Raw genomic sequence first — 26758 nt, forward strand, 5'->3', positions numbered from 1 at the left:
CACTTTGAATAATTGTGTCTATCTAACCACAAGCAACGGAAGTAAATTGTGTTAACTAATTTTGTAACTTGAAGTTTTAAAAAAAGGTTTTATATTTTTGTTGTATATACCATAATTCTGGCATTGAAAGGTAAAGATGACAGAATAATTCGTCCAACAGTCTACAACAGGGATGTCAAACTCGAGGACCTCGACTCATTTTTTTGCAGCTCTTGGTTTACCCCCAGAAAATAACAAAAAGCTGTCCTAGCTGTCCACGGCTCACACGGGAAAACAGTGATGACCTGACAGTGACTAAATGCTAATGCTGGCAGGTCAAATCAAACTCGACATTCTTAAATCGGAATATTTACCTACTGTACTTCTGTAAGAAATATTTTTCATTTCCAAAAATAAAGCACATTTTTGGGAATATTAAATCCGTCGCTTTTATTCGGACACCTTATAAAGTATTGGTTATTCTTTTCCATGCGTTTTTAAAATGTCCTTGTACTAATCCTGAATGTCATTCGCAGCCGGAGGTTGACTGAATTCTTTCAAATAGTTTATTCTTCATTCCACGCTACAGAATAATTTAGAATTTCATCTTTAAGCAAATCGAAAGCAAAATTCCTTTTTTGAAAGAAAAAAAAAGATCGATTAATTTTACGCTGTAAAAATATCAGCTTATTCAGTTTCAAAGGATTATAATGTTTTAAACATTGTACGCAATTATTTTTACTTCCTTGCAAAAAGTACATGCTCGTTTCAGGAAAGGCGGATATTTAAATCTTAGACACACCATGAAACGTGTTGAGTTTTGTGAGAATAGACATCTAATTGATTGGCCGCTACAGTACCTGTCCGGATGGAGTAAGTTAGGAACCCGGTTCATGTATTTTATACTACAGAGCCGAGACTGTTGGAATACAGCTCTTAGCCAGTACAAAAATGATCCACAAATGGGATGAAATACGTCGAAAGAGCAAACTGTAAATCCAATATGCCAATTTTAAATATAAATTCTTAGGCAGAAAGAGCAAAATTCAGGTGCCTTTTAATAAACATAACGTACTAACTTATAGACTGGCATAACTTTCGCTCAAGTTCTAGTAAGTTCATAAGTTTCAGATCTAGTGTTCAGTTCGTTTATTTCAATGCTTCGCTAAATTTAAGATCTAATAATTACAAATTATTTAGCCGAAATAATAGTATAGTACATAAAAGTAATCAGTGTTAATTAGAAAATTAACTGCTTTTTTCATTCACATGATTTAAAACTTCAAAAAAAAAATGCTTGTAATAAAATGTAATCAAAGTTAATGCATTGCATAAGCTTCTAATTACTTGTCTGCGGAACTCTTTCGTATTTCTCACACATCATTAATATGCGCATTTACTAATTTATATTCATTCATTAATATTTCCAACTTTATTCTAATTCATTAAAATTTTCCGTTGAAGAAATGCATAATCTCATGTTGTCGGAATTAATAATTTAAGATCACAGGAGTTGCCATCTTGAGGACATTAAAGTGCACTGTATATGTTATTAAAGTATGTATTTTCTTTGGATGAGTTTTAATTACTGATGACGGAAGCCATTTTAGCGTTTCGAAATTCTTTCACGTCAGTGGCTTTTTAAAACTAACGCTATATATCATAGTCAAATTCTAAGAGGTTCATAAAACTTCGCCTTCAAATACATGCCTAGATTTTTCATGCTTACATATAGTCTCAATTCTGAAGATAAACAAATGCTCAAATTAGATATTTGATGGTAAAAATATTTTTTACTATTAGTTATTTGCTCAGTATTTCATGTTACTGTAATAGAGAAGCATTAATATTTGAATATGGGATTGAATAAATTGTTATTATTAATGTCATATTGCTAAAATATGTATAGTAGTGTTACAGAAGTCAATATCTGATGAAGGATTGTTAATCTACTTTAAAGATTTTGATTTGCTATAAAAATTCATCTGCTTGGGAAACGTTTTCTAACTGCAACTATATTAATGCGTTTTTCTTTCCTGACACCAGTTGTTACGTTATTTTCTTCCTTCACGTTCGTACGGGATTCGTATGGATTTGGAGTGAATAACGACGACACTTGATAAAGTATCGAAACACACTTCATTGGCCGGTATTAATCAGGACAACTCCAAAATCTCGTTCACAGTCGTCGAACACGCTGACACGATCAGCGACACAGCTTTCAGGTTATCAAGCTATCACTGTGGAAACAGCTTCACTGCAAAGCACCAGAGTACAGCTCCCGACTCTGCTGGGTCGTTCTCGGAACTCCACGTACTCTCGAGACTGTCCACGCTACAACTCGCGATGCACTAGACGACACACAGAGCACAGCTCCCGACTCTTCGGATCAATCGTTTCCGGAGCTTAACACACTCTCTCGCGATGCACTAACCGCGATACACTAAGAGACTCGATGCACTCGACGACCAACTTGGCTCTAGACTTCGAGATACTCGCTCAATGGCTGACTGTCAGCTCGCTAGACGAGGCACACACACTCGCCCTCTCGATGAGGCACTCTTCGACGAGGCACTCTGACTGATTGCGGACCAGCAGGGTTTATATAGCTTTCGGCTTGCGTTCGAGAATACTCTGGGCTAAACCGGTAAGAATTGGTTCCAGAAAGTTCTCCATCCGTCCATGGCATATGGTCAATTTTGTCGCCAAATATCGCCAAATGGGCGATTTTTCACCAAATGTGGCAACTCTGCATTCTTTTGCATTTTATGGCAACCCTAAAACTGCTTTGCGGGGAAGCTATCTTACCACGCCTGGACATTTCGTAACACTATTTTTGATAGCATAAATTATCGTCTGCTACTTGACAGTTTTCATGCAAAATGGCGCTTTTAAAGAAACAGTGGTTGGAAGGTTTGAAATGGTTTATTTAAGACAATATGCTGGAACAAAAAGTATACTAATTCGGTGGAATCTTGGTTCACGGACACCTTGGATCGCGAAGAAATCGAATCACATGAAATCCTTTTGGGGATCGTTAAAAATGTGAACCCTTTCAGATTTATTATTGATATTCTAATAATTATTACTAATAATTATCTGTTTAAGGACATATTACGTATTATAAAGTTCTAATTCCTTTAAATAGCGGAAAATAATTCCTGTTATCTCTACAGGGTGCTACTTATATCTTATGTAAAAGAACTTGAAGGGGCGTTAAAACAAATGACGCTTAAAGCAACAAACACAAGAAATAGGATATGAAAGAAAACATACATTGTTCGACTATAAGATCATTGACAAGAGCTTTTCTACAGCAGTGTTTACAATTAATTACATAAAACTGCCTTCTTCAACTGCAGCCAGCGGCAATAAAATGATTGGCTTTCTCTTTAAGGACATTACACGCGCAGCCTAAGAAATGAGAAGACAACTGGTTTATCGAACATCGGCGCGGAAACCTATTTAAGTGCATAATTTAAAGTTTATTCTGATAGTAGTCAAACGGTTTTTATTTTATTATTTGCAATGATTTACGAAGAAAAGTAATTTTCTTTGTAAATCATCGCAAATAATAATTTTTTTTTGTAAATCTGGAGGCATATAAGTATTTGGATTTGATCTTCATGTAAATTACTGAAATTCGTAGAACTTGAAATATACTTCAAGAGCAAATATTTCCATCGTCAGCCTATCTTCATAGGTAAGGAAGGTAATATTTTCATGCCATCCAGTATCTTCTTATATATGTATACCAAAATTTTAAAAATGTGGAATGCTTTTAACCCTCTGTGGGTTACGTACGTAAAATTCCATATCGTAGAACGGCTTTCCCATCTGTTACACATGAAAGTTTCTGCCAGATCCTGATAAATCGATTTTGGGTTGGGTGTATGATGAAACAAAAGCAGAGCAACGAGAAAGTATCATTTTAGAATCATAGACAAGAACATTCGCTTATTCATGACATTTTAGGAACTTTGAAATTTCAGGGCTAAATCCGTAACGCTCGGAGGGAAATATAGAGAATAAATAATACACAGTGGAACCTCGAGATACGAGGTTGATTCGTTCCAGCATTAAGCTGCGATTTCTCGTGTCTAGAAACAAACTTCCCAATTGAAAATAATGGAAATTCAGTTAATCCGTTCCACCCTCCAAAAAATATCAACATAAATATAAATTTTTCTAATAAATAATCCTGTCAAATTATATAACCATAAATTACTTTTATGACAGTTTCCGACACCGAATCGCCTTTTAACTGCTTCTCGTTAATCCACACCAACAAAAGCTTCTCAATATCTTTTAGGAGTTTGGGATGGTGCTTGGAAGTAAAGGTAACTCATTTGGCCACATCGAGTTTTTTAATTTCTCCCTACTTCTTTATAATAGTGAAGATCGTCGATGTCGAAAGACCGTAAGTCTTCGCCAATTCCATTACTCTTACACCGCGCTTATGTTCTATGATTTCTTTCTTAATTTCAACGGCCATGGCTTCCTTCTTTTTCTTTGGAGCACTATCTGAGGCAACAAACTTCTTGGGAGGCATCGTGAAATTATTTTAATATTAAATGTAAAAAACAATTAACTCACAACCGCTCAAACACGTAGATCAGAGAACACCAAGTGATCTGACGAGGGTATTCCCCGAGTCGAGCCGGGTCGGAAAATAGTGACACGAATCCCAATAGCCTGGCTTATTGCTCGTTACTTGAGTCAATGCTTGTGTTTAGAGACGAATGTTCTGCTCATAGTTTCGTCATATCTCGTATAGATGTTCTTGTATCACGAGGTTTCCCTGTAGCTGTTGCATATTGCTTGCTATATGAAATAACAGACCGATAAAGTGTTGAAAAAAGATACATATTTACAGAAGAAATGTATAGAGGCATTAACAATTTTTAATCCAGCGTATAGATACTAGTTATTGAATCCTTTCAGAAAACATTTAAACTAATATATACAAAACAGAAACACTCACCATTCTGTGCAAAAACTGTTCCAACATCCAGTTTGAACGTCCCGATCACTTTACCTGACCTAATGATGTTCCGAGAGTGTAAAACCTATTAATTAAAAAGAATAAGGAGTTGGTTCGCAGTAAATTTATCACCATAAAAATATATGGTCTCTTTCGGTCAAAACAACAAGAAAATGCATATTAAAATAAATACTTTTTATAAATAAATGAACGGTTGTTTCTCATAAAAGAAGCAATCCCTCAAAAGTGTAATTAAGTATTCATCCGTTGATATTTTCGACCAATTGAAATTCTCGCTAAATTGAGAGATAATAATAGAATTACCGTGATGTCACAACACACTCATAAGATCTAGCCTTGGTCTTATATAACCAAGACTAGCTTCTATAGACTATATTCATAATTTCTTCCTGTTGGTTACATTACTAAAAAATTAGGCTTAGCTGAACTTAAACAATTTTTAAATTGCTGATTAATCTACAACTATTCCATGCAGATTAATCAAAGGCATAAAAACCTTAACCGAAATATAAGAAGAACATAATCAATAATTTTTAAAGCAAAAAATAGGCCATTTACCGAAATATAAGAATAAAAAACTGAGCTTGCCGAGTAACAGAGTGAGTATATATGTGGTATATATGTATGTGAGATACGTACGTACGTACAGACGCTATGAAAAAAAAATCTGTTCTGAATCCATTTCAAATCAGTTTTATAATTCGTTTGGGGAAAAAGAGTAATTTATTCTGTCCTTACAAATAGATGTAACGCAAAAACTTCCTTAAATTGAAATTGATAGCGGTCAGAATGGTTGCTTTCGTTGAAATATGAAACCCGGAATTTTTCATGATTACAATATTTCCTTTACTTCGTACAAGGGAGTAAAAATAGTTGCCCGTTCTTTCCAGATTACCGCCAGCATGACTGGTGCAAATTTGAGCACATATTTATTTAAGTTTCTGATGGTCAGCATCCGTAAGGTATATCTGTTGATTATCTAACTAAATAAAGAACTACATATCTTTCCAGACTACTGTTAGCACGGTTAGTGTAAATTTGTAATCATATTTATTTAAGTTCCTTATGTGCAGTATCCGTAATGTATATCTGTTGATTATCTAATTCAATAAAGATCTAGTTGCACTTCCCAGCCTACATCCAACATGAATGCCGCAAATTTCAGCTCATATTTATTTACATTTCTTAATGCGTCCCAACTGTAACATATATATATGTTGATTATACAACTAAATAAAGAGCTTCGAGAAAGTGCTGTATTTTTTTGCGAGAAAATTATCATAACCCAGTGATGCTTGTCCCTTTGGGTTCAGGTTTCCTTTGGGCCTAAGTGGAATCGAGGTTGGACATTTCTTATTACCTCATAACCCTATTGAAAACAAGGGTTTCTCCATCCGCCTTGCGCTTGATCAAGAGGTGTTCAAAACCGAGCGTAATGAAAATGTTCTCAAGGCTTTGACATACGAAACTATAAATTCTTGCTACATGGGAGAATAGTGGTTGAGAGTGTATATTGTTGTTTCCAGAATGGGTAATCTCACTAATGCTAATGCGCGTGTTCATTGTGAGTTATTTTCTTTATATGCAACAATTTGGCTCATATGCACGTGCTTCTGACTGTGAAACTGTAGCCATCCACCGAACCCTGCTACAACTACAGATTTGTTTTGAGCATTTTTCAAAGGTATTCGTATCAGACACCAGAGCTGCCCTTCAAGCTACTGACTTGCAAAGTGATTCTCGTTACTAAGTGTCGATTGCTGTTTCGATCATCATAACTGGCTCTCAAGTAATGACAAAGAGGTTATACTTCAATAGATTCCTGCCCATTGTGGAGTTCATGGTAATGAGACCCCGATTTCTTGGCCACGAAGAGAGTTTCTGTCCCTGAAGCATCACATGTTGGTCTCCAATGCAACTCCAATAAGTCAATTGCTAGCAAAGCCTTCAGAGACTCCATTTTCCAAAAGCTTGCAGAGAGAAAGGAAAAAATAACATTGTTTTAGACAGATTCTTGTGTACCTTAATGGCCTAGAAAAAAATATGTCGCATTGTTCTCTCTTATATCTGGTCATCACTGCCTTCGTAAGAACCTTCAAAGCATAACTGCCGCTCCTGACTCGCTTTGCCTTACGCAATCTTATGAAGACATGGGCTAGCCACATCTCTGCAAATGCCCTGCCATTCCTCATATTCCAGAGAACGCTACTGTGTGGCAAGGAATTCCTGAGATTATAGATGTACTGAAGTCAATTTTCTTGCCTTTGATTTGTATTTTATTTGATGTTTAGTTGTCTTGTAACGTGATAGAAATAAAAAAAAATATATAATTTAATTTTTTTAAAAATAATCTTTAACTTAATATCTAGTTTAAAACGCTTTATTACTCAGTCACTATTTTCTTAATCTAAATTTACAATTAAAATGTTTCCTAAATTTCCAAACTTTATATTAATTTTATAAAAATTTTATATTTGGTATACATATATAGTAATGTAAATTTCTGTAAATATTTGTGGTTATTTGATTATATTTTGATTTTTCTATATTACTGCAATGTTATATACTGTTTTTAGTTATTTACGTGTTTATATGTGGCATTCTGACGTAATAATTTCAGAGTGCATTTTTGTGGTTGAAAATCCAACGGGTATTGACGGTTACAAGACGATAAATTATTTTCTTAGTAGTTTGGTACTTTTTTTATTTTCAGATTTCTTATAGTTGTCCGACGAAAGTGTAAAACAATTTTCTTCCTTGACCTTTAACATATTCCTAAATTTTATGTAATATAAAAATAATAAAATATAAATCATGTATGTAATAAGATATGTTAAGTATAATGCAAATATATTTTACTTTAAAATACTTGTAAAACTTCAGATATTTCAAGTACACAAATAACAAAGAAGCATTTTGACATTGCCGTTGCAAAACAAATGCAAGAAATAGAGAAGTATTTTGAAAAAGACTGAAGAAAAACTTCGAGCTAGTTTTAAAAGATCATAAAACTTGAAACTTCTGCACTTACACCCTGAAGAATAAAACTTAACAAACTGATAGTTAAAAATCTATGCAAAACTATCGTAATTTAGTCTGTTTTTCTCATAAAGAAAAAAAATATTGCTCAACATACCTTCTTAATTTTAATGACAAGCACTTCTGAATATTTTACTTCAAAAAGTTTTAAAAAAATTTTACAACATACCACCGTAGTTTAATGACAAACGCTTCAGGCTGCTTTTCTTTTGAAGAACTAATGCAGCAATGTAATAGCTCAGAACATTAAATTTCTATCTTGAAGTTTATCACAAAAATGATAGCACGCAGAAATTTCAATTTAAAATAATATTTATATAATATATTACTGTGGGAATAAATATCGATAAATATTTTCAGATTTAAAATGGAAGATTTTTCTTAAAGGAAACCGAAGATACTTTTATTTTTGATAAAATACTGTTATTGTAGCTTTATATTTGTTTTAGATAAAATACTGTTAACATATATTTATATTTAAGTTGAAGATTTAAGCTAGTATAAAAAGTAAAAATAATTCCAATTCGCATTTTTAGCCTCACTGGGAGATATTTTAACTAACAAAATGTTTTGATCTACACTTCGCAAAAAAATAGGACACTTCTATACCGCCGGTTGTACTGGACCGACTGACGAAATTCAGCTTGCGTTATCTCGAAAGCTCGACTTAGGGTATGTATTAGATTTATATATAGCATTGTTCTAATATATGTATTTTGACACAAAATAAGACTTTTCTGAATTCACATGCCAATTGTTTTCCATTTTCGATTCTACGACTCAAATTATGCTATACTGCCAAGTTTTGTAAAAATCCCAAGAACAGGTTTTAAAAAATTACCTCTCAAAATTTTAGCTCTTCAGTGTTAATTGAATTTGGTACATATTTCTTAATATCTCTTTTTTTAAAACATATTTGAATCTTCCTTTCACATTTCGAAATTTAGGTTCGTTCTAAATACAATAACCTTACTTTTTATGATTTATTTTTAAAATTTATATTTTAAAATAATTTTTATACATTTTTCGAAAACAATTTTGAATTATAACCTATACAAGTTTAAAAAGCATCTTAAAGTGCAGTTGTGCCTAGAAATACCTCTGTATTTCTAGGCATTTTCTTTTGCAGGTGTGCCTAGAAATACAGGTGTATTTCTAGGAACACCTGCAAAAAAGTAGAGTTTTTTATTCAAAATTTCCGAAGATATACGTGAATTTACATATTGGCGCGTTTTGAAATTTGACATATGTGTTATAAGCGATAATAACGCCAAATGTATTTTACGCACTTTATTAAAATTACTCGAAAGTATAAACGATGACTTTCTTTCCGCTCGTATGCAATAAAAGAAATAGAAAGGAAAATAGGTTGCTATAAATTAAGAAATTCGCCAAGTGAATCTTGGCGCTAACTGGAAAAAAATGCGCCAAGATATTTCTGAAGTTCTCCATAAATGTTGCACCAAATTTTACAAAATTTAATATTTAGGCAAAATTTGAGTCATAGAATTGAAATATGGAAAAACATTGGCATGTCATTTAAAAAAAGTCCGATTTTGTTTCAAAATACCTATATTAGAAAAATGCTCTATATAAATCTTATATATATTCTAAGTCGCACTTTCGACACATGGAAAACTCAATTTGAAATTCGTCAGTCGGCCCAGTAGAACGGGAGATACAGAGCTGTCTCATTTTTTTTCCCCCGCAGTATACCTTCAGATGTAAGGGTAAGGGGATTACTGCTAGCACAGGGAAATCAAAGTGATTTTAATTACTAGAATATTGGCATGCATCTTTAAATTTAAATGGAAGAGTTAAAAGTCTTTAAAGTTACAGTCTTTAAATTAAAATGGAATGTAATACTTGACAATTCTTCACGCCCTACTATTTTAAGTTTTATCATAAATTTTACAATTTTATTGCAAACGGACGGTATGCTAAGCACAATCTTATTAAGATAAGAGCTTGTAGGGGCATATTATCTGTGCATTGCACATGTATTAGGGACAGGTCAAATAACAATTATTTAGCGTTACTCTTAATGCACATATACATCAGTTATTAGTGGGGCTAATGCGAGAGGACTCAGCTTAATACTTATAAAATTTTTAAGACTCTTTCATTTTAATCCTCTGGCCGACCCCTGTGACCTCTCATCGGCACAAATTTCCCAAAACTACTATTAGAAGGAATTGTTTTCTTGATGTTAATGTCAAAATGCTCCTGGTACTTTATACATGGATTTATGTACTTAATACCTGGATTTATGCACTTTTAATACTTTGCTTAAATTTCTTGGATACATTTTAAGATGCACGTATATAAACATTCTCAGATACAGCACAAAAAATATTTTACAGATCAGAGGTTAAGTGATTATAAGAATTATAATGATGCCATTCCTTTCCGGCCAACGATTAGTTACAAAACTGCACACATTTTACAGAAATCCAACATGCATGTCTTTTTTCCTTTCAATAAGATTTACAGTTCCATACTTGAAAACACCATTCCGGATATGAACTTATGGGGTATAGAAGGACTCCTTTGTCATTGTGGTTTGATTCATATTACTAAAGTTAAGAGAGCATTAAATTTTCGTGCTAAGGAATATGAGGCATATTTTAGGAAAAACAAAACACGTAAATCATCTGTTGCCCAGCTCTGTTGGTCAGAAAACGACGCTTTTCATTTTTCTGCAGCCAAAGTTATTCAAAAACATCTTTCAGTGCAGAACTAGATTTTCTTGAGTCGTTTCACTTTCATAAAATTCTTAAGTTCTAGTCAACGATCCGTATTTCAGTCTGTCTTTACCTCCAGCTTCTAAAGAAACAATTTCATAGTTTTCATTTTTCATCAATAGACGGAATCAGTAGCTTTACTTCCTTCTTCTCATTGTTATCACAATATCATATTATACATTTTACTGTAACTAATATTATAAATCTGGAAGTTAAACTTTTCAATAAAATATCAAATAAAATTTCTATTCTGTGGCGTATTTGGCTCCCGAAGAATTTCCTAACAGTGATAAAATTATATTTACTTTCTTAAAATTTTAACGATGATGACGAATTAAGCAAAATCTGAAGGCGCTATTAAAACGAATTCTTTTACGCTTAACACAATTATTAATTTTTAGGTAGAGAATACTCACCGTTAAGCTAATTATTTTGTCAAAAAACATCATAGGTGCCATGTGGAAGTCAAATACAAAGTACTGAAAAAGAAGAAAAGTATATTACATCAATATGTTTATTATCATGTAAAAGAAGCATCAGGTGGTTTTTGAAAAAAAAAATGTGGTAAAGGAATAATATCAGTCAAATAATAAAATATTATGCGAAAATATATAAGATGGCAGATTCTTTACAATTCAGTTAGAATTTCAAAGTATTGCTATAAGCATACGGGCTTGTAATGGATTGAATGCACATAGAAGCAATGATAGGTTCATGAAATTTATTTTTCCATAAATACAATACAGTTCTGGAACTTTTCATCCAAAAGTACTCGTACAGATCTTCTCAGTTTTGACACAGTACAACGGGTAGTCACCACTTCAAACTATAAAAACGCCTCAAAATGCATAAATTCGCAGAGTAATCTCTAAATACTCTTAGTACTCTGAACTAAATTCTGAATTGAGCTAATGCTCTTCACAGTCTAATATAGTCCCCCCCCCTGCTGACGAGAAATTACCAGTACTTTCGATTTCTCGAAATTGCTGGAAGGCATATGCAGTTGCATTTACATAGGGCCAAATACCATTAAAGTTATATAGGTATTGAACCAGTTACAGCGACATAGCGATAGGACCAAAATATCGCCAAGGCCATTGCCAGTTCAGAGTTATTTCGCCGAACTAGCGATATAGCCATTTAACTGAATCCTAAATGGACTTAGCCATGTTTATATATTTTCCCTAAACTTCTGAATGTACATAATTTAATAATTTCGTGTGGCCTAATTTTTAAAATCTTTAATTCAAGTACTGAATAAAAAGCACTTCTTTTTCAGTAGTTTTTGCTTGGTTAAAATGACTTATTACCAACCATCTTTATCGGATTGTATATTTCTCTACTTTATTTGAGGTTCAAAATGGGTCCGAATTAGTAAGATTAATACCGTCGGTAAGATGGACATTTTTCATTCCTTTTCGCTTCTGATTTCTTGGAATCAGCTTAACCTCAGCCCATTTTATAAATGAATAATTACAGTATTTACGGTAAAAGAAATTATGTTGCATATTTTGTTTTAAAACTTGAAAAGTCTTAAGTCGTACTGAAATATCATGTGACTCCAAACTAAGAATTCATGCTGTAAATAGACAAGCATACTCAGTATAATACGGTCATATTCAATTATATCGAAAACAAAGTCTAACATTAAAAATCAGAGTAAATTTTTAAAAATTCTTTGCAGTATAAGTTTCGATAGTTTTTGAACTACCTTCTTTAGCAGCAAAGTGCAAATGAACCAAATAGAAAGATAAGATAAGAGAAGTTGGACAGAAGTTAAGCTACTCGCGCCATCTATTGATGAAATAAAAAAAACTAAAACAAAGTTTCTTTAAAGATTGAAGGTAGAGTTAACTAGAACAGAATTTTTTTTTTTTTTTTTTTAAATAATCGTCTCCCACAGGTGTTGTAACTCTAGATCTGCCTTGAAAATGTCTTCTAGACACAGAATCCTCGGATTCAAACTGATTCTATAATCGGTGGGCCACACTACGAGAGACATTGAAACGTCTAGCTGCATCAGCTTATGACATCCCCATTTCCATCCATCCGATCGCCCGCCACCTCAGCGAATTGGGCATACGACTTTTCCTGGACATTGATAGACTATCCTGGATACTCTTCACGAAACTGTAATAACAATTGAAATTCACCACTCGTGAACAAATATTACAATTTTTGCATTTTTTCTCCTATATAAGTATTCATTTCTATAAAATAAAGTGGTAGCTACTACTTTTGCATATTTTTTCTTAAACTTCGTTACTGGCATGCATAGCAACTGTAAATTTAAACGTTACTGACAATTTTGTAATGCTGAGCTTTGGAATAGATGCTGTTTCTGAACTTTTGGAGGGCAGTGTACTTTGTCTAGCACTATTCCTTACTTCCAGGACTATGAGCTGCGATACCATATGTCCTACACCACTCCAGCGAGCTTTTGAATTATAGCATTAGCTCCCGTCTTTTTTATATTCATTTGTACTTTGTAATGCATCTCATTTTTGCTCTCATGTCTCCCCCTCATCATCTTTATCTCCGGTGTCCGCCGATAACATCGCGGCAAAATTATCGCGGGCGAAAACGTCGCAGAGAAAACAACGCAAGGCGAAAACGTCGTGCTACAAAACATCGTGGAAGAAAACATCGCAGTTCTAAAACATCGTGGTACAAAATATCGTCGTCGAAAATATCGCGGCAAAAATAATGTATCAACAAATCATCGCAGGACGATAACATCGCAGACCTGCTTTTTTCAGGCTTTAATAATTGTAAATGGATATTCCCATAATGATTTGTGAGCGCGAGATGGAAAGAAAGATAATTTTTACTTTCATATTTTTTATTAACTAATCAATTCTTGCTAAAAAAGTAAGAAGGAAACTTAATACTTAAGAATAAACTGAAGCAGAAGAAGAAATAATTTTCATTAAGAATATTAGATTGACAAAAGTGAATAAAATAATCTCATAATTAGCAATTTTTTATAGATAAGTTCATGCAGTTACGTAGCTTCCTTTTTCTAAACATTTTTAGATTATACTTTTAATGAAAAATTACCAGTACAAACTTTATAAAAATGATTTATTAATGACCTTTGTTAGTTAACTATGTCAGTTTAAAATTATATTAAGTGCTATAAGTTGCCTTAATTTTCTATGCTTAAATTTCCTTCTTACTTTTTCAGCAAAAATTTATTAGTTAATAAAAAATATGAAAGTAAAGAATATCCTTCTTTCCATCTTGCGCTCACAAATCATTATGGAAATATCCATTTACAATTATTAAAGCCTGAAAAAAGCATGTCTGCGACGTTATCGTCATGCGATGATTTGTAGATACTTTATTTTTTACCACGATATTTTCGACGACGATGTTTTTAAACTGCGAAATTTTTTAACCGCTTTATTTTGGACGACGGTATTTTGTATCACGATGTTTTAGAACTGCGATGTTTTCCCCCACGATGTTTTGTATTACGACGTTTTCGCCTTGCGTTGTTTTCTACGCGACGTTTTTGTCCGCGATGTTTTTGCCGCGATGTTTTCGTCTGTAGCCTTATCTCCACCTCAGGACTTTTATCCATAGGGCTTCTGCATTTGAAATAAAATAAATGTATATAAGCATGCCTCGATCCAACGTAGGAATTTCGTTTAACAGACCAAAATTGTGAAGTATTAAGAAGCTGTAGTCTCTGAAACTAATTTTGTAAAAGGATTATTAAGTAAATTTTATATAATTAAGTAAAACAATGAATACTGTTACGAATTTGTACTTAGATACGTAATTTTAGTAGAATTATAAGTAAAATTGTCGTATTTTTCTGTGTAATGTAGTGCGAGACAAATTTTAAGAGAAAGCTATGTCGGAAAACTAAAAATACAAGGACAAGTGCATTTAACATTGAGTAAATAGATATCTTGGTAATTTGGTGAGAAATCGCTAAAAGTCGCCAAATTTGGCGACCATTTAGAGACACTTTGGTACGATCCCTGTATCACCGTAATATGTATTGTAACTGAATAAATGCAATTGACCACTATGTCAGCTGTAACCGTATTTCCACCCTCGTAGTACTTTCCAGTAATTTCGAGAAGCACAAAGTACTAGAAATTTATCGACGGCCGATGAAACTTATTTGTAACCAAAAAGAACCATCTGCTCTCAGTTGCTTAATTAGTGTTGTTGCGGAGTTGTAGTTCGTAAACTGAGATAAATCCGAGTTAGCTTTCTCTTTAGATGCATTCTGCATTGCGTTGTGTTTAATATTATTAATAGTTTGAAGTGTAACTACTGATTATGTGATACTATGAACACTTGTACGAATATTTCTGTGGAAAATTCCACAGTTCTTAAATATTTCTTTTGATAAAAATAAATTTTATTAACCTATTATCAGACTTATGCATTCAATCTATACCGTACGCACGCAACAATACATGCATGTCCATTCTATAAATGCACATCGTAAGTCACAATTTACAAACCATCGAAGTTCAGAGCGTAAATATGCAATACCTAAGTTCTGATTATTACAGCCGTTTCCATAAGCATTTTAAATCTGTCATGAGATGCAGTTAAGTAATAAGATATCTACGAACTACCAGTTCATGAAGATGAAAAAGCACGTAGTTAGTTACCTATATATTCAAGTGTTTTTGTTTATTTAGTAAAACAAACAAACACAGGCAGTACCGACCTCATTATAATATGGGCAGTTGGTGGATTCCTTAACGCTGGTGTATTTCTTCTGTTCTCCTACCTGCACACAAACTACAGGATCCATATTGAGGCCAGCCAAGTGACGAGCTTCTATAACAGTTACGCACACCTGCAAAGAAAGATCAGAAGTAAGCTTTAAAATCTCATTGACTTCTACGCAAAATAGCAAGATATCATTTCGGTAAATGGAGCAATACCACACCTGGAAATCTTGAGCTTTGAGGGCTGCCGGCGATTCTTTATCTGATCTCTGCCTAATAAAGAAAAAAAGGAGAAGTATCTCTCTCTCTCTCTCTCTCTCTATATATATATATATATATATATATACATGTAAGAAGAGTAAAGAATGAGGAAATAAATGGGAAAAAACTTAAATGTTTTCAGATTTTATCACTTGCCCATAAGGGTTCGTTGATGTTTCTAACATTCTTTCTGAGCTCGCAATTCACTAGTCTGCTCTTGTACTCACTCCTGTAACCCTATGTTTTTTTATGTGTGTCTTTTTAGCTTTATTATTAAGCATTGTTTCCTTCAAATCAAATTTTTATTTTTAAATCGTTAAATATGATTTATTTCATAGTGTAAATTAATTAGTTCCACTCATTTTCTGAACAGATACTCACTTTCGTTTTTATGGTTCCACGTTTGGTATGGAAATAACGTAAAATTGGACCGCAAACCACTAAAATCTTAAACAGTTTTCTTCAAATGCTTGCCATAATAATTGTAACAATTTTCCGGAAAATATATTCACGGGTCGCATAGAAATCGTTTCGGAGCTGCCAGTCTGGGACCACTGATCTATGGTACTGTGCCGTCCAGCTGGTACAGTGTTTAGTGATGCTGGCTGCCATACCGATGGTCTCAGGTTCGAATTCCGGACATCATGGGTGTTTGTAAGCCTCTGGTGTCTGTACGGCAAAGGGGATACTAAAAATACACAACGAGCCGAATATCCTCTCGAGAGGATGGTGGTAGGGAAATAGGATTGGTAAACCGTAAAACCACTCCAGGGGTATTCTGCCTCGTTAGTGGGGTGGAAGTTTATGAATTAAGAAGGGCGGGCGATACCTAATAACTATGGGAATGTACAAGTGCTGTTACGTGTTTCAGTCCGTATCTGTACTGATCAGTGATATTGTGTCTCTAAGCAAATCCATGGCCTTGGAAGGTAGAAATGAATACATTAAAGTAATTATTAGATAATCTTAAAATGAACTCAACAGATAAGAACTGGAAGAATTTCAAAAGTAGCAACCAAAGACCACCGTAGAAGAAGTTTCTTCTGAGGAACAGAAAGGAAGTGATGATGAGCCTGATTCTTTGATATGAAAATCGCGCAGAATGAGATACTGTGCAGAATTTCATGTACCAGTATCAACCTGATATACTAATGGCAAGCTACAGAGACAATGAGAGATTTTCAGAGACAGTGCCGTGTGTCACTTTATTAATTAATGTTGTACAACTCTGATATACGCCCTAATTTCACCAAATGTGGCGATATGTGTTCTGCGCTGGTTTTTAGAGCGATTGCGTGTTGTATGGCAACCCTGTTGACGTTGAAAAATCGTTCGGTGGAGTTTGTTGGTTCGCTTCATGCTCTGTGTCTGAGAAGCTGGGGGGGGGGGGAAGATAAAATGGTGGAAGTTCTTGAATTGAAGTTCGGCAAAGGAAATATCGTCGTGGCTATCCTGTTGAGGGGGAGTGGGTATTTGGAGGTGTGGAAAGAGGGTCTGGGAGATTATTTTTAGTGGCTGTGCATGATAGAAGTAGGGATTTGTGATTATTTGTTATTTTATTTATTTGTGAACCTTAGTATGAATTTTCTGGATAGTGTGTCTGGCTGTCATATAAATACGATAGTGATTACGTAGCGGCATGTTAAAGGCGGTATGAAATTGGTATTTCTGCTGTTCGAAAAAGCATTAATTCATGGTAAGTGCACTTTATTTTATTCTTGTACTTATTTTGTAGAATGTTATGTTCATTGTTTTTTTAGTATGCATTTCTGTCGTTATTGCTGCTTTTTTGAATTGTTTGAAATTTATTTTAGTTATTTTGTTGATTAGTGCGTACCGTCTAAATTGTGCAATTCGCAGATGTTTTTTTAAGTTCAAACAGGACGCTGTGTACATGGTATTCTTTGAAATTTATTGTTGTTATGTTAATTTATTAAAGTGAGGTGTGCGTATTTCGTAGATTCGTTCGTTGCCTAGATTGTGTCATTCGTAGATGGTTTTTTAAGTTAAAACATATCGCTGTGTACATGGACTCTTGTCAAATAATTTTGGCTAGAAACTTTCCTTTTTTGCAACATAAATTTTTTGTTTTCGTTTCGGATTTTTAGCTTAAATTGTGTGTTCAAAACGCGGTTTTTGCATTCACGAAAACCGTGTTTTTGGAGACATTTTAAGCTTAAAGTTCGAAATGTAGACAAAAAATTTAGATAGCAATATGGCAGCGTGGAGTTTCTCGCCAAAAATGTTTGGCGAGAAATTTGGCGACTTGAGGGCGCATGTCAGAGTAGTTACATTAATGTTCTATCATCCGCTAGCCATACGACGGCCTCATTTGAGTGCTAGCTAGTTAACAGTTAAAGAAAATAGATACGTTTACAGAACTCAGAAAATTAGAATGCTTGACTGAAGATGCCCTGTTCGATTGTTATTTACTTAGATAATAGAAACATTTGATAGAACGACTGATTGATTGATTCTGTAGAGCAGAGATAGAACATGGAAAAAATTACAGACTTCTCAGGAGAAAGACAAACAACAAACTCTTGCTGTTCGTCTTAATAGCTTCAAGTTTTCCATCAAAGTGAGTTATCAAAAGCATTTGGTAGCGACGTTGTAGTATAGCCATCCGCGGAAAATAAAAGTCTGAGGGTCAAATAGACAACACGTGCCAACAACCGTTAAACATTTCGCATCCGTAAACATTAAAAAAAAAAAAAAAAAAAAAAAAAAAAAAATCAATTACGGTTCGCCATGCCCATAACTTACACCACGGGATCACGCATGGGAGAATGCAATAATTCCTTCAATAATGGCATCATTTAAATAAGTGAAAATTACAATGATAGATTTAATTATTTAAGTGAACTGCATTTTTATAGATGGGTTTTTTAACAAACTTTTTCTTTCTTTCTTTCTTTTTTTTTTTTCTGTAGAATAAATGCTGCAGCACTTTTATTCATTTTACTTACAGTTATAAATATAATCATAACAGTTATATGAATTCCCTTCAAAACACGTGTTTATCTTTAACTTTGCAGAAAACGTGAGAATTACATTAATTCATTTTACAGTGAATGGAAGAGGAAGCGAAATGCAAACTACATTTCGGAGTTTCAAACAGTATTTTGCATTCTGAAATCTAAATTTTTATTAAATAAGAGGCATAGGTAAACTTTACTACATTTAGTATTATTTTATTATGTGGTCAAACTCTCTATTCTTGAATCCACGTAATGAGAACAAATTGACTTAAAAGAGTTGATGAATGAAATTTCGAATTGGGGTAAATTTCGAATTTAAAGTGCTAATATTTACAGAACGAACATACAAAAATATGTATTTTACTAACTTGCAGCCCGTAATAAGTGGCATGAAACATACCTAAACTTCCGGATTATTTTAAGAAATGCTGTTATGCAAATATTTTATCTTTTACTCCGTAAAAGGAAGTAAAACGTTTTGAATCTAGTTTCAAAGACAAAAATAAGAATTTGGGTTAAAAAAACTTTTTTTTTTTTTTTCAAAACACGCAGTACTAGTCTAACGTCCTAAACAAATAATAAAAAAAAAAAAAAAGAAACTGCCATATAATTCTGTTTTCAAGCTGCGAAACAAACTGAAAGCCATATTCTTAGTTGCATAATGATTTTGTAAATGATCAATAAGTAAATGTAATAAAAAGTAAATCTGATATAAACTTCAATTCGGAAAACCTTAAGCCTGAAAAATCGGTTAAATCTGCATATTGTTTTTGAACTGAATAGGTACTTCACTTATATTTTCCTAAATAGTATATCTAAGGCTATATCTTCAAATTTTTGCATAAAGCCCAAAAAAAAAAAAAAAAAATGCCAGAAAAACCAACAAATTTATACACACATCCTACATAATGTAACACTCTAAGAATAGCGTTGTAGAGACATCAGGTTTTTTTTTGGGGGGGGGGAAGCCGGAGTGATGAAAAATGAGCAACGCCTTCGCCGGGAATCGTCCCACGGACCTCAGGAATACGCGCCCAGCGTGCAGACCATTACATTACGAAGGCACGCTAAGAAGGCGGGCGTGTTTAACCTTACAGTATTTTAACCTGTTTATTTCGTCATGTATTAGGAATTATTGCGAGGTCCACTCTTTTGGTGTACCTGGTAGCACGTCCAGCTAATAAATAGCAAATCTGTTGTTAGAATCTCAGAGGGAAAATTATCGACTTTCTAACTAATTAATAAATTACTCGCTATAAAAGAAAAACTAATGTCCCCTCACATGTATTTCAAACAACAGTTCCACGACAAGAAGTCGCATTAGCTTGCAAGAATAGAATCAAGAATAAAAAGTCATATTTTTCATTAAGTTAATAAATGGTATAAAACATGTTTTTTCCTTTTCAAATTAACATCTTTCTAACTAACGCTCAATGGCCATGTCTTGTTTCGGAAAAAAAGATGTTCTGTCCGGAATAACGTTCAGATTAGTTCTTTATTAGCTCATAGTGTCTTTGTCGCGATAATTGAATTCATGTTTCCGCTCTTGGCTTGAGGCTGACATAATTGCATTTACTTTGTCAATCGCGGTTGCATTCTACACGCCATGATTGCGTAAAGACCTGACGTTTGCTGTAATAAATGTGTTAATTCATTACAGCAGCGGACAAATTTGATTTGGAAAACAAGACTTTGCTCTCATCTTTACCTGTAAGGCCATTTCGGTAGTCTTTTAGTGTACTTTATAGTTAATTTTCATTCAGTACACTTAATCCTCAAAGCTTTTACGAAAGTTGGTGGCTTTGGAAAATTTTCATGAAGTGAATGAATTTTGACAAGCATGAATTTTAAAGTAATTAAGTTTCAGAAGCGACAGATGAAACGAAATGAATGACTAAACTGATTGATAAGACAATGCGCTAACCTGACATGATGTCATAAATAGGAAGGCTTTGCAATTGAACTCGAAACATTGATTACAGTAAATTTCCGATTAACCGAGCTGGGTATCAACCGGACTCTGGCTGTAAATTAAGCTTGGTTATTAAATAGTGATAGAAAAATTACGATAGCGAATCATCAGCGTTAAACAAAATTGTCTACATAAAGTACAAATGATAAAAAATTATATGGAATGGCAACAGTTACAGCTAATGCTATCATAGTGTTTTTAACCCCAATAGGAGAATAAGGTAATTGCACACAATTGCAAAATATATAAAAATATAAAAGTTCTCTCCTACATAATTTACGTAAGTTTCAACTTAGCTGCACAATTGGGAAAATGGTTAGCGACGCTGACTGCCGTATTGAAGGACCTAGTTTCGAATCTCAGAGAACGCATGGATGCTTCTAAATGTATAATGTCTGTGAGGTACTCTAAATATGCGACGGGCCGAAAAGGTTATTGGTAAGGAAAAAGGGGCTGGAAGACCATCGGACCTGTGCCCCCCGAGATGCTATCTCACAAAACTGGGGGGGGGGCGGAACTGAGCTAAAGTTGGTTTGTCACTTGTATGGTGCTGAAAACTTTTACAAACAACAAGCGCATTTGTCTCCTTCCTACGATGAATATCGTGAGTTTATACTGACCTTTATCAGACAAATGAGAATGGTAGCAACACGTTTGAACTTAACTACATTGTTCAAGTTTTCTGATAAATATTCTTCCTTATTGGCATTTATAACTACATTTTTTTCATTTTTATGGTATTTGTTCTTTCACTATTTACAGTGCGTTCTTTTTGTATTGACTACTGATTAAATTTACTTGAATTCATTTTGCAGATTAAATTGCTTCAAACTATAGTTGTGCTCTTAATAGCACTTTTTTAGTAATTATAATATGGCTTTACTTTTCCTTCGTGAGTTTTTTTAGCTTGAATTAACCAGAGTTTGATCACGTACGTCGTCTACGGTGTTACACTAGTAAATCACAAGTTGACTTGAGTAATAAATATACCTCAATTCATATTGAAGATTCTATGTATCATTAGTGACATCTATTCTTTAAAACTGTTACAGAAACGGATATTTTTGCTTTACTTAAAATATGAGCGTAAAGATATCCGTTCGGGTTGAAGGCAAATTTTGCCACTGACATTTGGTAAATTTTCACAACTTAACAACATTTCGGAAGGCTCCACAAAACGCATTATTGTAGAAACAAATTTTCTTCAAGTTATTCAGAAATGTTAAGCAACTCTACGAACAAAAGCTAGTTAGATTCACCGAGTTATGTGATTTATCCGAATCAGAATCGTGCGACAGTAATTGAGCTTTGCTGTGGACATATTGCTGATTTTCGATATTCTTTGCGTCTTAAAAAGAGTTTGCTTTATCTGAGTTTTTCCTTCAAGAGATACTTTTAGTTATTTTACGTTATATGAGCTGTTATTTATTTTATTAACTGCATATTTCTTCAAGTTATACCTCAGTAGTTGTTAAGAAAATCTAAACGATGCCGTAGCTCGCAACAATATGTTTCGCATAATGTGTTCTCCTTCATGATTAAATACCATGTTCAAATCTCTTTCTTAAGTAATATTGTTCCGAAACGTCCAGCTGCGGTAAGGTAGCTTCCCTGCAAAGCAGGGTTAGGGTTGCCAGAAATTGGCAGGGAAATGCAGGGTTATCAGATTTGGCGCGAGATCGCCCATTTGGCGACACTGAAGACAAAGTTGGCGATATACTACAGACGGAGAAAGAACGTTTTCGAAAAAACCAACGTTCTAGAATGTTGCCTTCCTTCTTTCCCATATCGCCAATTTTATCTCCAAAATGAGCGATTTCGCACCAAATCTGGCAACACTGCTTTTCCCTGCCACTTTCTGGAAACCCTAACTTCGCTTTGCGGAGAAGCTATCTTGCCGCAGCTGGGCATTTTGCAACAATATATATATATATATATATATATATATATTGTTGTTTATTGTAATAAAGGATGAATAGTATCCATTCCCGCACGTCTATATTTCCGGGAACATTTATTCAGATACTCGATAGAGAAAAGGGAAAAGTATTTTACCTCGCAGACGATGCCCATTTCTTGAGCACGACCGGTGTGTTGATGGAATAAGGAGCCGCAATGTCTGAGCTACATTCGTCATATGGTCTGAGCATTCGATCTTCTTCGTCCGATGAACCAGTCATGAACACATTTTCACCACCCCTCATATTAAGAGTTTGAGTCGAACCTGTTGATATAATGATTAAATAAGATAATAAGGAATGGCAACAAAGAAGCAAATTTCGAAAATTTCGAAATCAATGTTAGGGTATACTGTATAGCAGAGGCATGTGCATGAATTTTTTCATCTGATGCAAAAAAGTAAACATTTTCGGAGCAATGTTTAATAAACAATTAAGTCAAAAATGAATGACTTCAAATACTAAAAAACTGAATCTTTTATATGTCTCCTTTCTTGAAAAGTTTTGTTTGATCAAGAAGTTAGTAAATTGCCTTCAAAATATTAATTAATTTAGCATAAAATTAGCTTGAAAAATTTTAAAATTAAGCAATTGAAATCCCTCGAAAACTCATTTTATTTCAAACAGTCTTTTAGAGAATCATAAATCAACTCGGTTATAAATATTATTTTATATTATTACCCATTCACCCTGATCAGTGCACAGGATAGCGCTGCTGGCTGCGATATCTTTGGACGCAGGCTCGAATCCCGTTGAAAAACTTCGATATTTGCATGTGCATAGTATCTGTGCGGCATGGAGGTATTTAAAATACTTGATAATTAATTGAAAAAGCACTCTCTGTGATACTTCATTAACGGCAATGAGACGGCTAAATGATCAATATGAAATGGCCATTTCCGATAGATGCATTAAATTCAAAAACTTTGGTCGTTTGAAATAACAACAATATCACATTCTCATTAAGGAATAATGAAATTAAAAAAACAATTAAATAATTTTACACACGTTATATTGAGCACCGTTACCTTCGGTTTTAATTATTCAATTCTTACATCTGCAGCATAGTCTATTTGCGGATTTTTAGACAATAAAAATTAATTTTTTAATCAAATTATTCTTCGGTAATTTTTCATCTTTAAAGTATATTAAAAATACTATTAAGTAACGACTCAGGAATTAAAACGGTGATTATTTTTTTAAGAAGATGCTCTCTCAAGTGGGATATTACCAAATCTCGCAAATCTAAGAAGTTGATATTTTTGGTAAGAGTAGCAACTTTTCTTCTGCAAACAATGTAGGCTTAGTGTCATTTTTTTTCTGTTCCTGCGTGGTATTTCTATTTAAAAGGCATTCACACTTAATTTAGGAACTAGGAGAACTCTGTATATAGACTATTGTTTACTTCTTTAAAATGTTCTGAAAGGAAATCGTTCTATTTGGCGAAAAATTAAACTTAAAATATTGTTAGTGAACATACTCGTATTTCTGAGGTCTATTAGAATCTCCAGGCTAACAGAATTCCTCTTCGTATCAATTTAATGTACTTAAAAATCCACTGGAGACAAAAAAGCAAGTTTTCATTCATTTAACACATGTAGATTGAGAGCATCGAAAGCCCGTTTAAGAGAAGTAGTTTAGTTACTTGGTAAACTGTTTTCTCTTTGAAAGATTAGCTATTCACCTGGATGCAACAAAATTGTCAAATATTTTGGTGCATTGTTTCTGAAGACGAATCCCTTCTTCGTAGCACTTGTAGCCAGGAAGATCCTGAAGCATCGAGGTGTACAGAATTTAGGTGCTCTCGCCATGTCTGCTGTTTATGTTTCAAGATTAATGTATGCATCTAGCAATTCTGGAACCACAAATTTTTTTAAAGTTTTCAGTAACAACGAAGTTGATTTTTCATGTTTTCCCCTCACAGAAAAGGCATAATAGTTTATGCAATGGCACCAGAACTGAAATGTGGAGATGATGACTCATTACAACCTGAATGTGACGAATGGGTCTCTTTACTCTTTCCAAAAGTTCTTTGAGTGGTGGGGACTAAATTTGAATTATTGTGTTCCTGTTGCGCGTGCCTTTGTGGTAAGGTGTTTCTGACATCTAGCTCGAGGCCCACAAGCAGCCGAGCGCTAAAATCGCTGAACACTGGTAGTTCCGACCTGGATAGTCCCTGTGTGCCTTACCATAATTTACTAAGCCAAACTAAACGAAATCTTACTCGTTTATCAGAATGTTAACCTTTTGAATGGGGGAAGAAACTGAAGAATTATACCACTCCCTCCACGTGTTGCTTTGCCACATAGCACAAAAATATCCTTGGGATATCCTGAGGATGTTGCTCACGGGATATGCGCACATCCTCAGGTCATCCCGGACTGTCCTCCGAACCTTGAAAGTGCCTAACCTCCCGAGTGCTTAATGTCACATTATCGTCAGGACATTATAATTCCCATCGACAGCGTACGGGATGTTATTAGGATCTGTCCTACTTACTACATCCTCAGGACATCCCGGGATATCCCACTAACCTCCTAAACACATCCCATTTTATCCTCAGAACATCCTATCTAGGTCCCATACACAGCGTATGGGATATTATTAGGACTTAAAAGTCCTACTTACTACATCCTCAGGACATCCCAGTTTCCTCCTAAACTCATTATCCAGAGCGCTTAATGTCACATCTCAGTATATCATTAGGACATCCTATCTAGGTGCTACCGACTGCATATGGGATGTTATCAGGATTTGAAATACTAGTTGCAATATACGTCATATCCCATGGCTGAGAGAAGTTGAGTGGCTCGATTATGGATGATAGCATAATCGTTTTCTCCCATTTCCCACTCGCAAAATTACATAGGTCAATTTAATGTAATTGACAAAGGGCGCCAGAGCTATCTGCCTAACAAAAGTGATACTTTAGTGGAAAATTTCTTAAGGGATATTTTCTTAAGGGATATTTGTTCGTATCTACGTTACATATGGGGAAAACTACGAAACGCCCACGCAACCAGCCCGTTCGTCTGGAATCGAACACAGGTTAAACTATCAGTGTACAACAACTTTAGCGCTCGGCCGCTAATAAACCCAAAATTAAAAATGCTGCAGAAAAATAATTCTCTTTGAGTTTCATAATGTTTCTTGATCCATTGACATCATGTACCTTTTGTCGCATGAAAAGAGCAACATGGAATAAGATGACGTCACCAAAGCGCCCGAGATTTGAATGCGAATTTAAGGAATTCAGGTTAACTAGTTTAGGAAGTTTTACGAACTTATCGTATAAAGAAGGACACCAACTTAGGTGACGACTGTTTGAAAAAGTCTTGAAAATTTTAATTTTCAAATGAAAAAATATATAATGGTAATTCAAAAATCCCATATATTTAATCTTCAGCTCTCTTTCTAATCTTTAATCTTCAGTTAATTTTAACTATCACATGCTCTTTAAATATTTTTTTTTATTTTTTTCTCAATAGTTAAGAGAGTTAATCCAAGAGACATCAGTATACGATTCCGATACTTCATACAAGGAAGTGAAAAGTACAAGAATGATAACAAAATAAAAATCAAAAATTGTTTTAGCGGCTACTAAATACAGAGTGACTGAGCACCAGAGTTCCTTTGAATTTTTTAAAAGCAAGGCTTTATAAAAGCATAATTTCTCGCTTTCTTAAGTTCGGAGTTTTCAATAAGTTTTGATCCTGAAAGTTTTTTTGTTTTTATATCTTGTTTTCCAAAACTTTTTAATTTTAATATTTTAGACTTTTATATCAATGGGAACAGCATACTGGATTTTAGTTAAAATTGATAAACCGGAAGTGATACTTTACTTGAGGCTTTGAACAGACGTTCTTAAAAATTGTGTTATGAGATAATAAAAAACATTTTAGATTTGGTACTTTAAATAGGTGTGTGCTTGAGACCAACATATTACATCTATAAACATTCAAAGTATGGAATGATGGTAAATGCAACTGCATTACCCTCGTTAACGAAAATAAGCTCATTATGAAGACGAGCTCCTGTTTATGTATTAACTTCAGTCCTCGTTTGTGCTTATTTGACATTTTTTGTCGTATGACTTTTCGTATGCCACAAAATGTT

At 34.0% G+C, this 26758-nt stretch overlaps 1 protein-coding gene across 1 annotated transcript in view; it reads right to left on the minus strand.

Annotated features, from left to right (window-relative positions):
• The window catches only part of LOC118186930 (otoferlin-like), a 963443-nt gene that overhangs the window by 300074 nt on the left and 636611 nt on the right, over positions 1 to 26758 (minus strand). Inside the window, exons 7-11 of the mRNA XM_085813615.1 lie at positions 22740 to 22908; positions 15692 to 15743; positions 15467 to 15598; positions 11184 to 11246; positions 4964 to 5048 (exon numbers count right to left, since the gene is read on the minus strand). Of these exons, the coding sequence (XP_085669741.1) occupies positions 4964 to 5048; positions 11184 to 11246; positions 15467 to 15598; positions 15692 to 15743; positions 22740 to 22908 (501 nt within the window). The remainder of the gene's footprint in view (positions 1 to 4963; positions 5049 to 11183; positions 11247 to 15466; positions 15599 to 15691; positions 15744 to 22739; positions 22909 to 26758) is intronic.

This window comes from Stegodyphus dumicola, chromosome 3 (genome assembly GCF_044657685.1).
Source record: "Stegodyphus dumicola isolate Sdum_Otavi_A_Nest chromosome 3, ASM4465768v1".
NCBI classification, from domain to species: Eukaryota; Metazoa; Arthropoda; class Arachnida; order Araneae; family Eresidae; genus Stegodyphus; species Stegodyphus dumicola.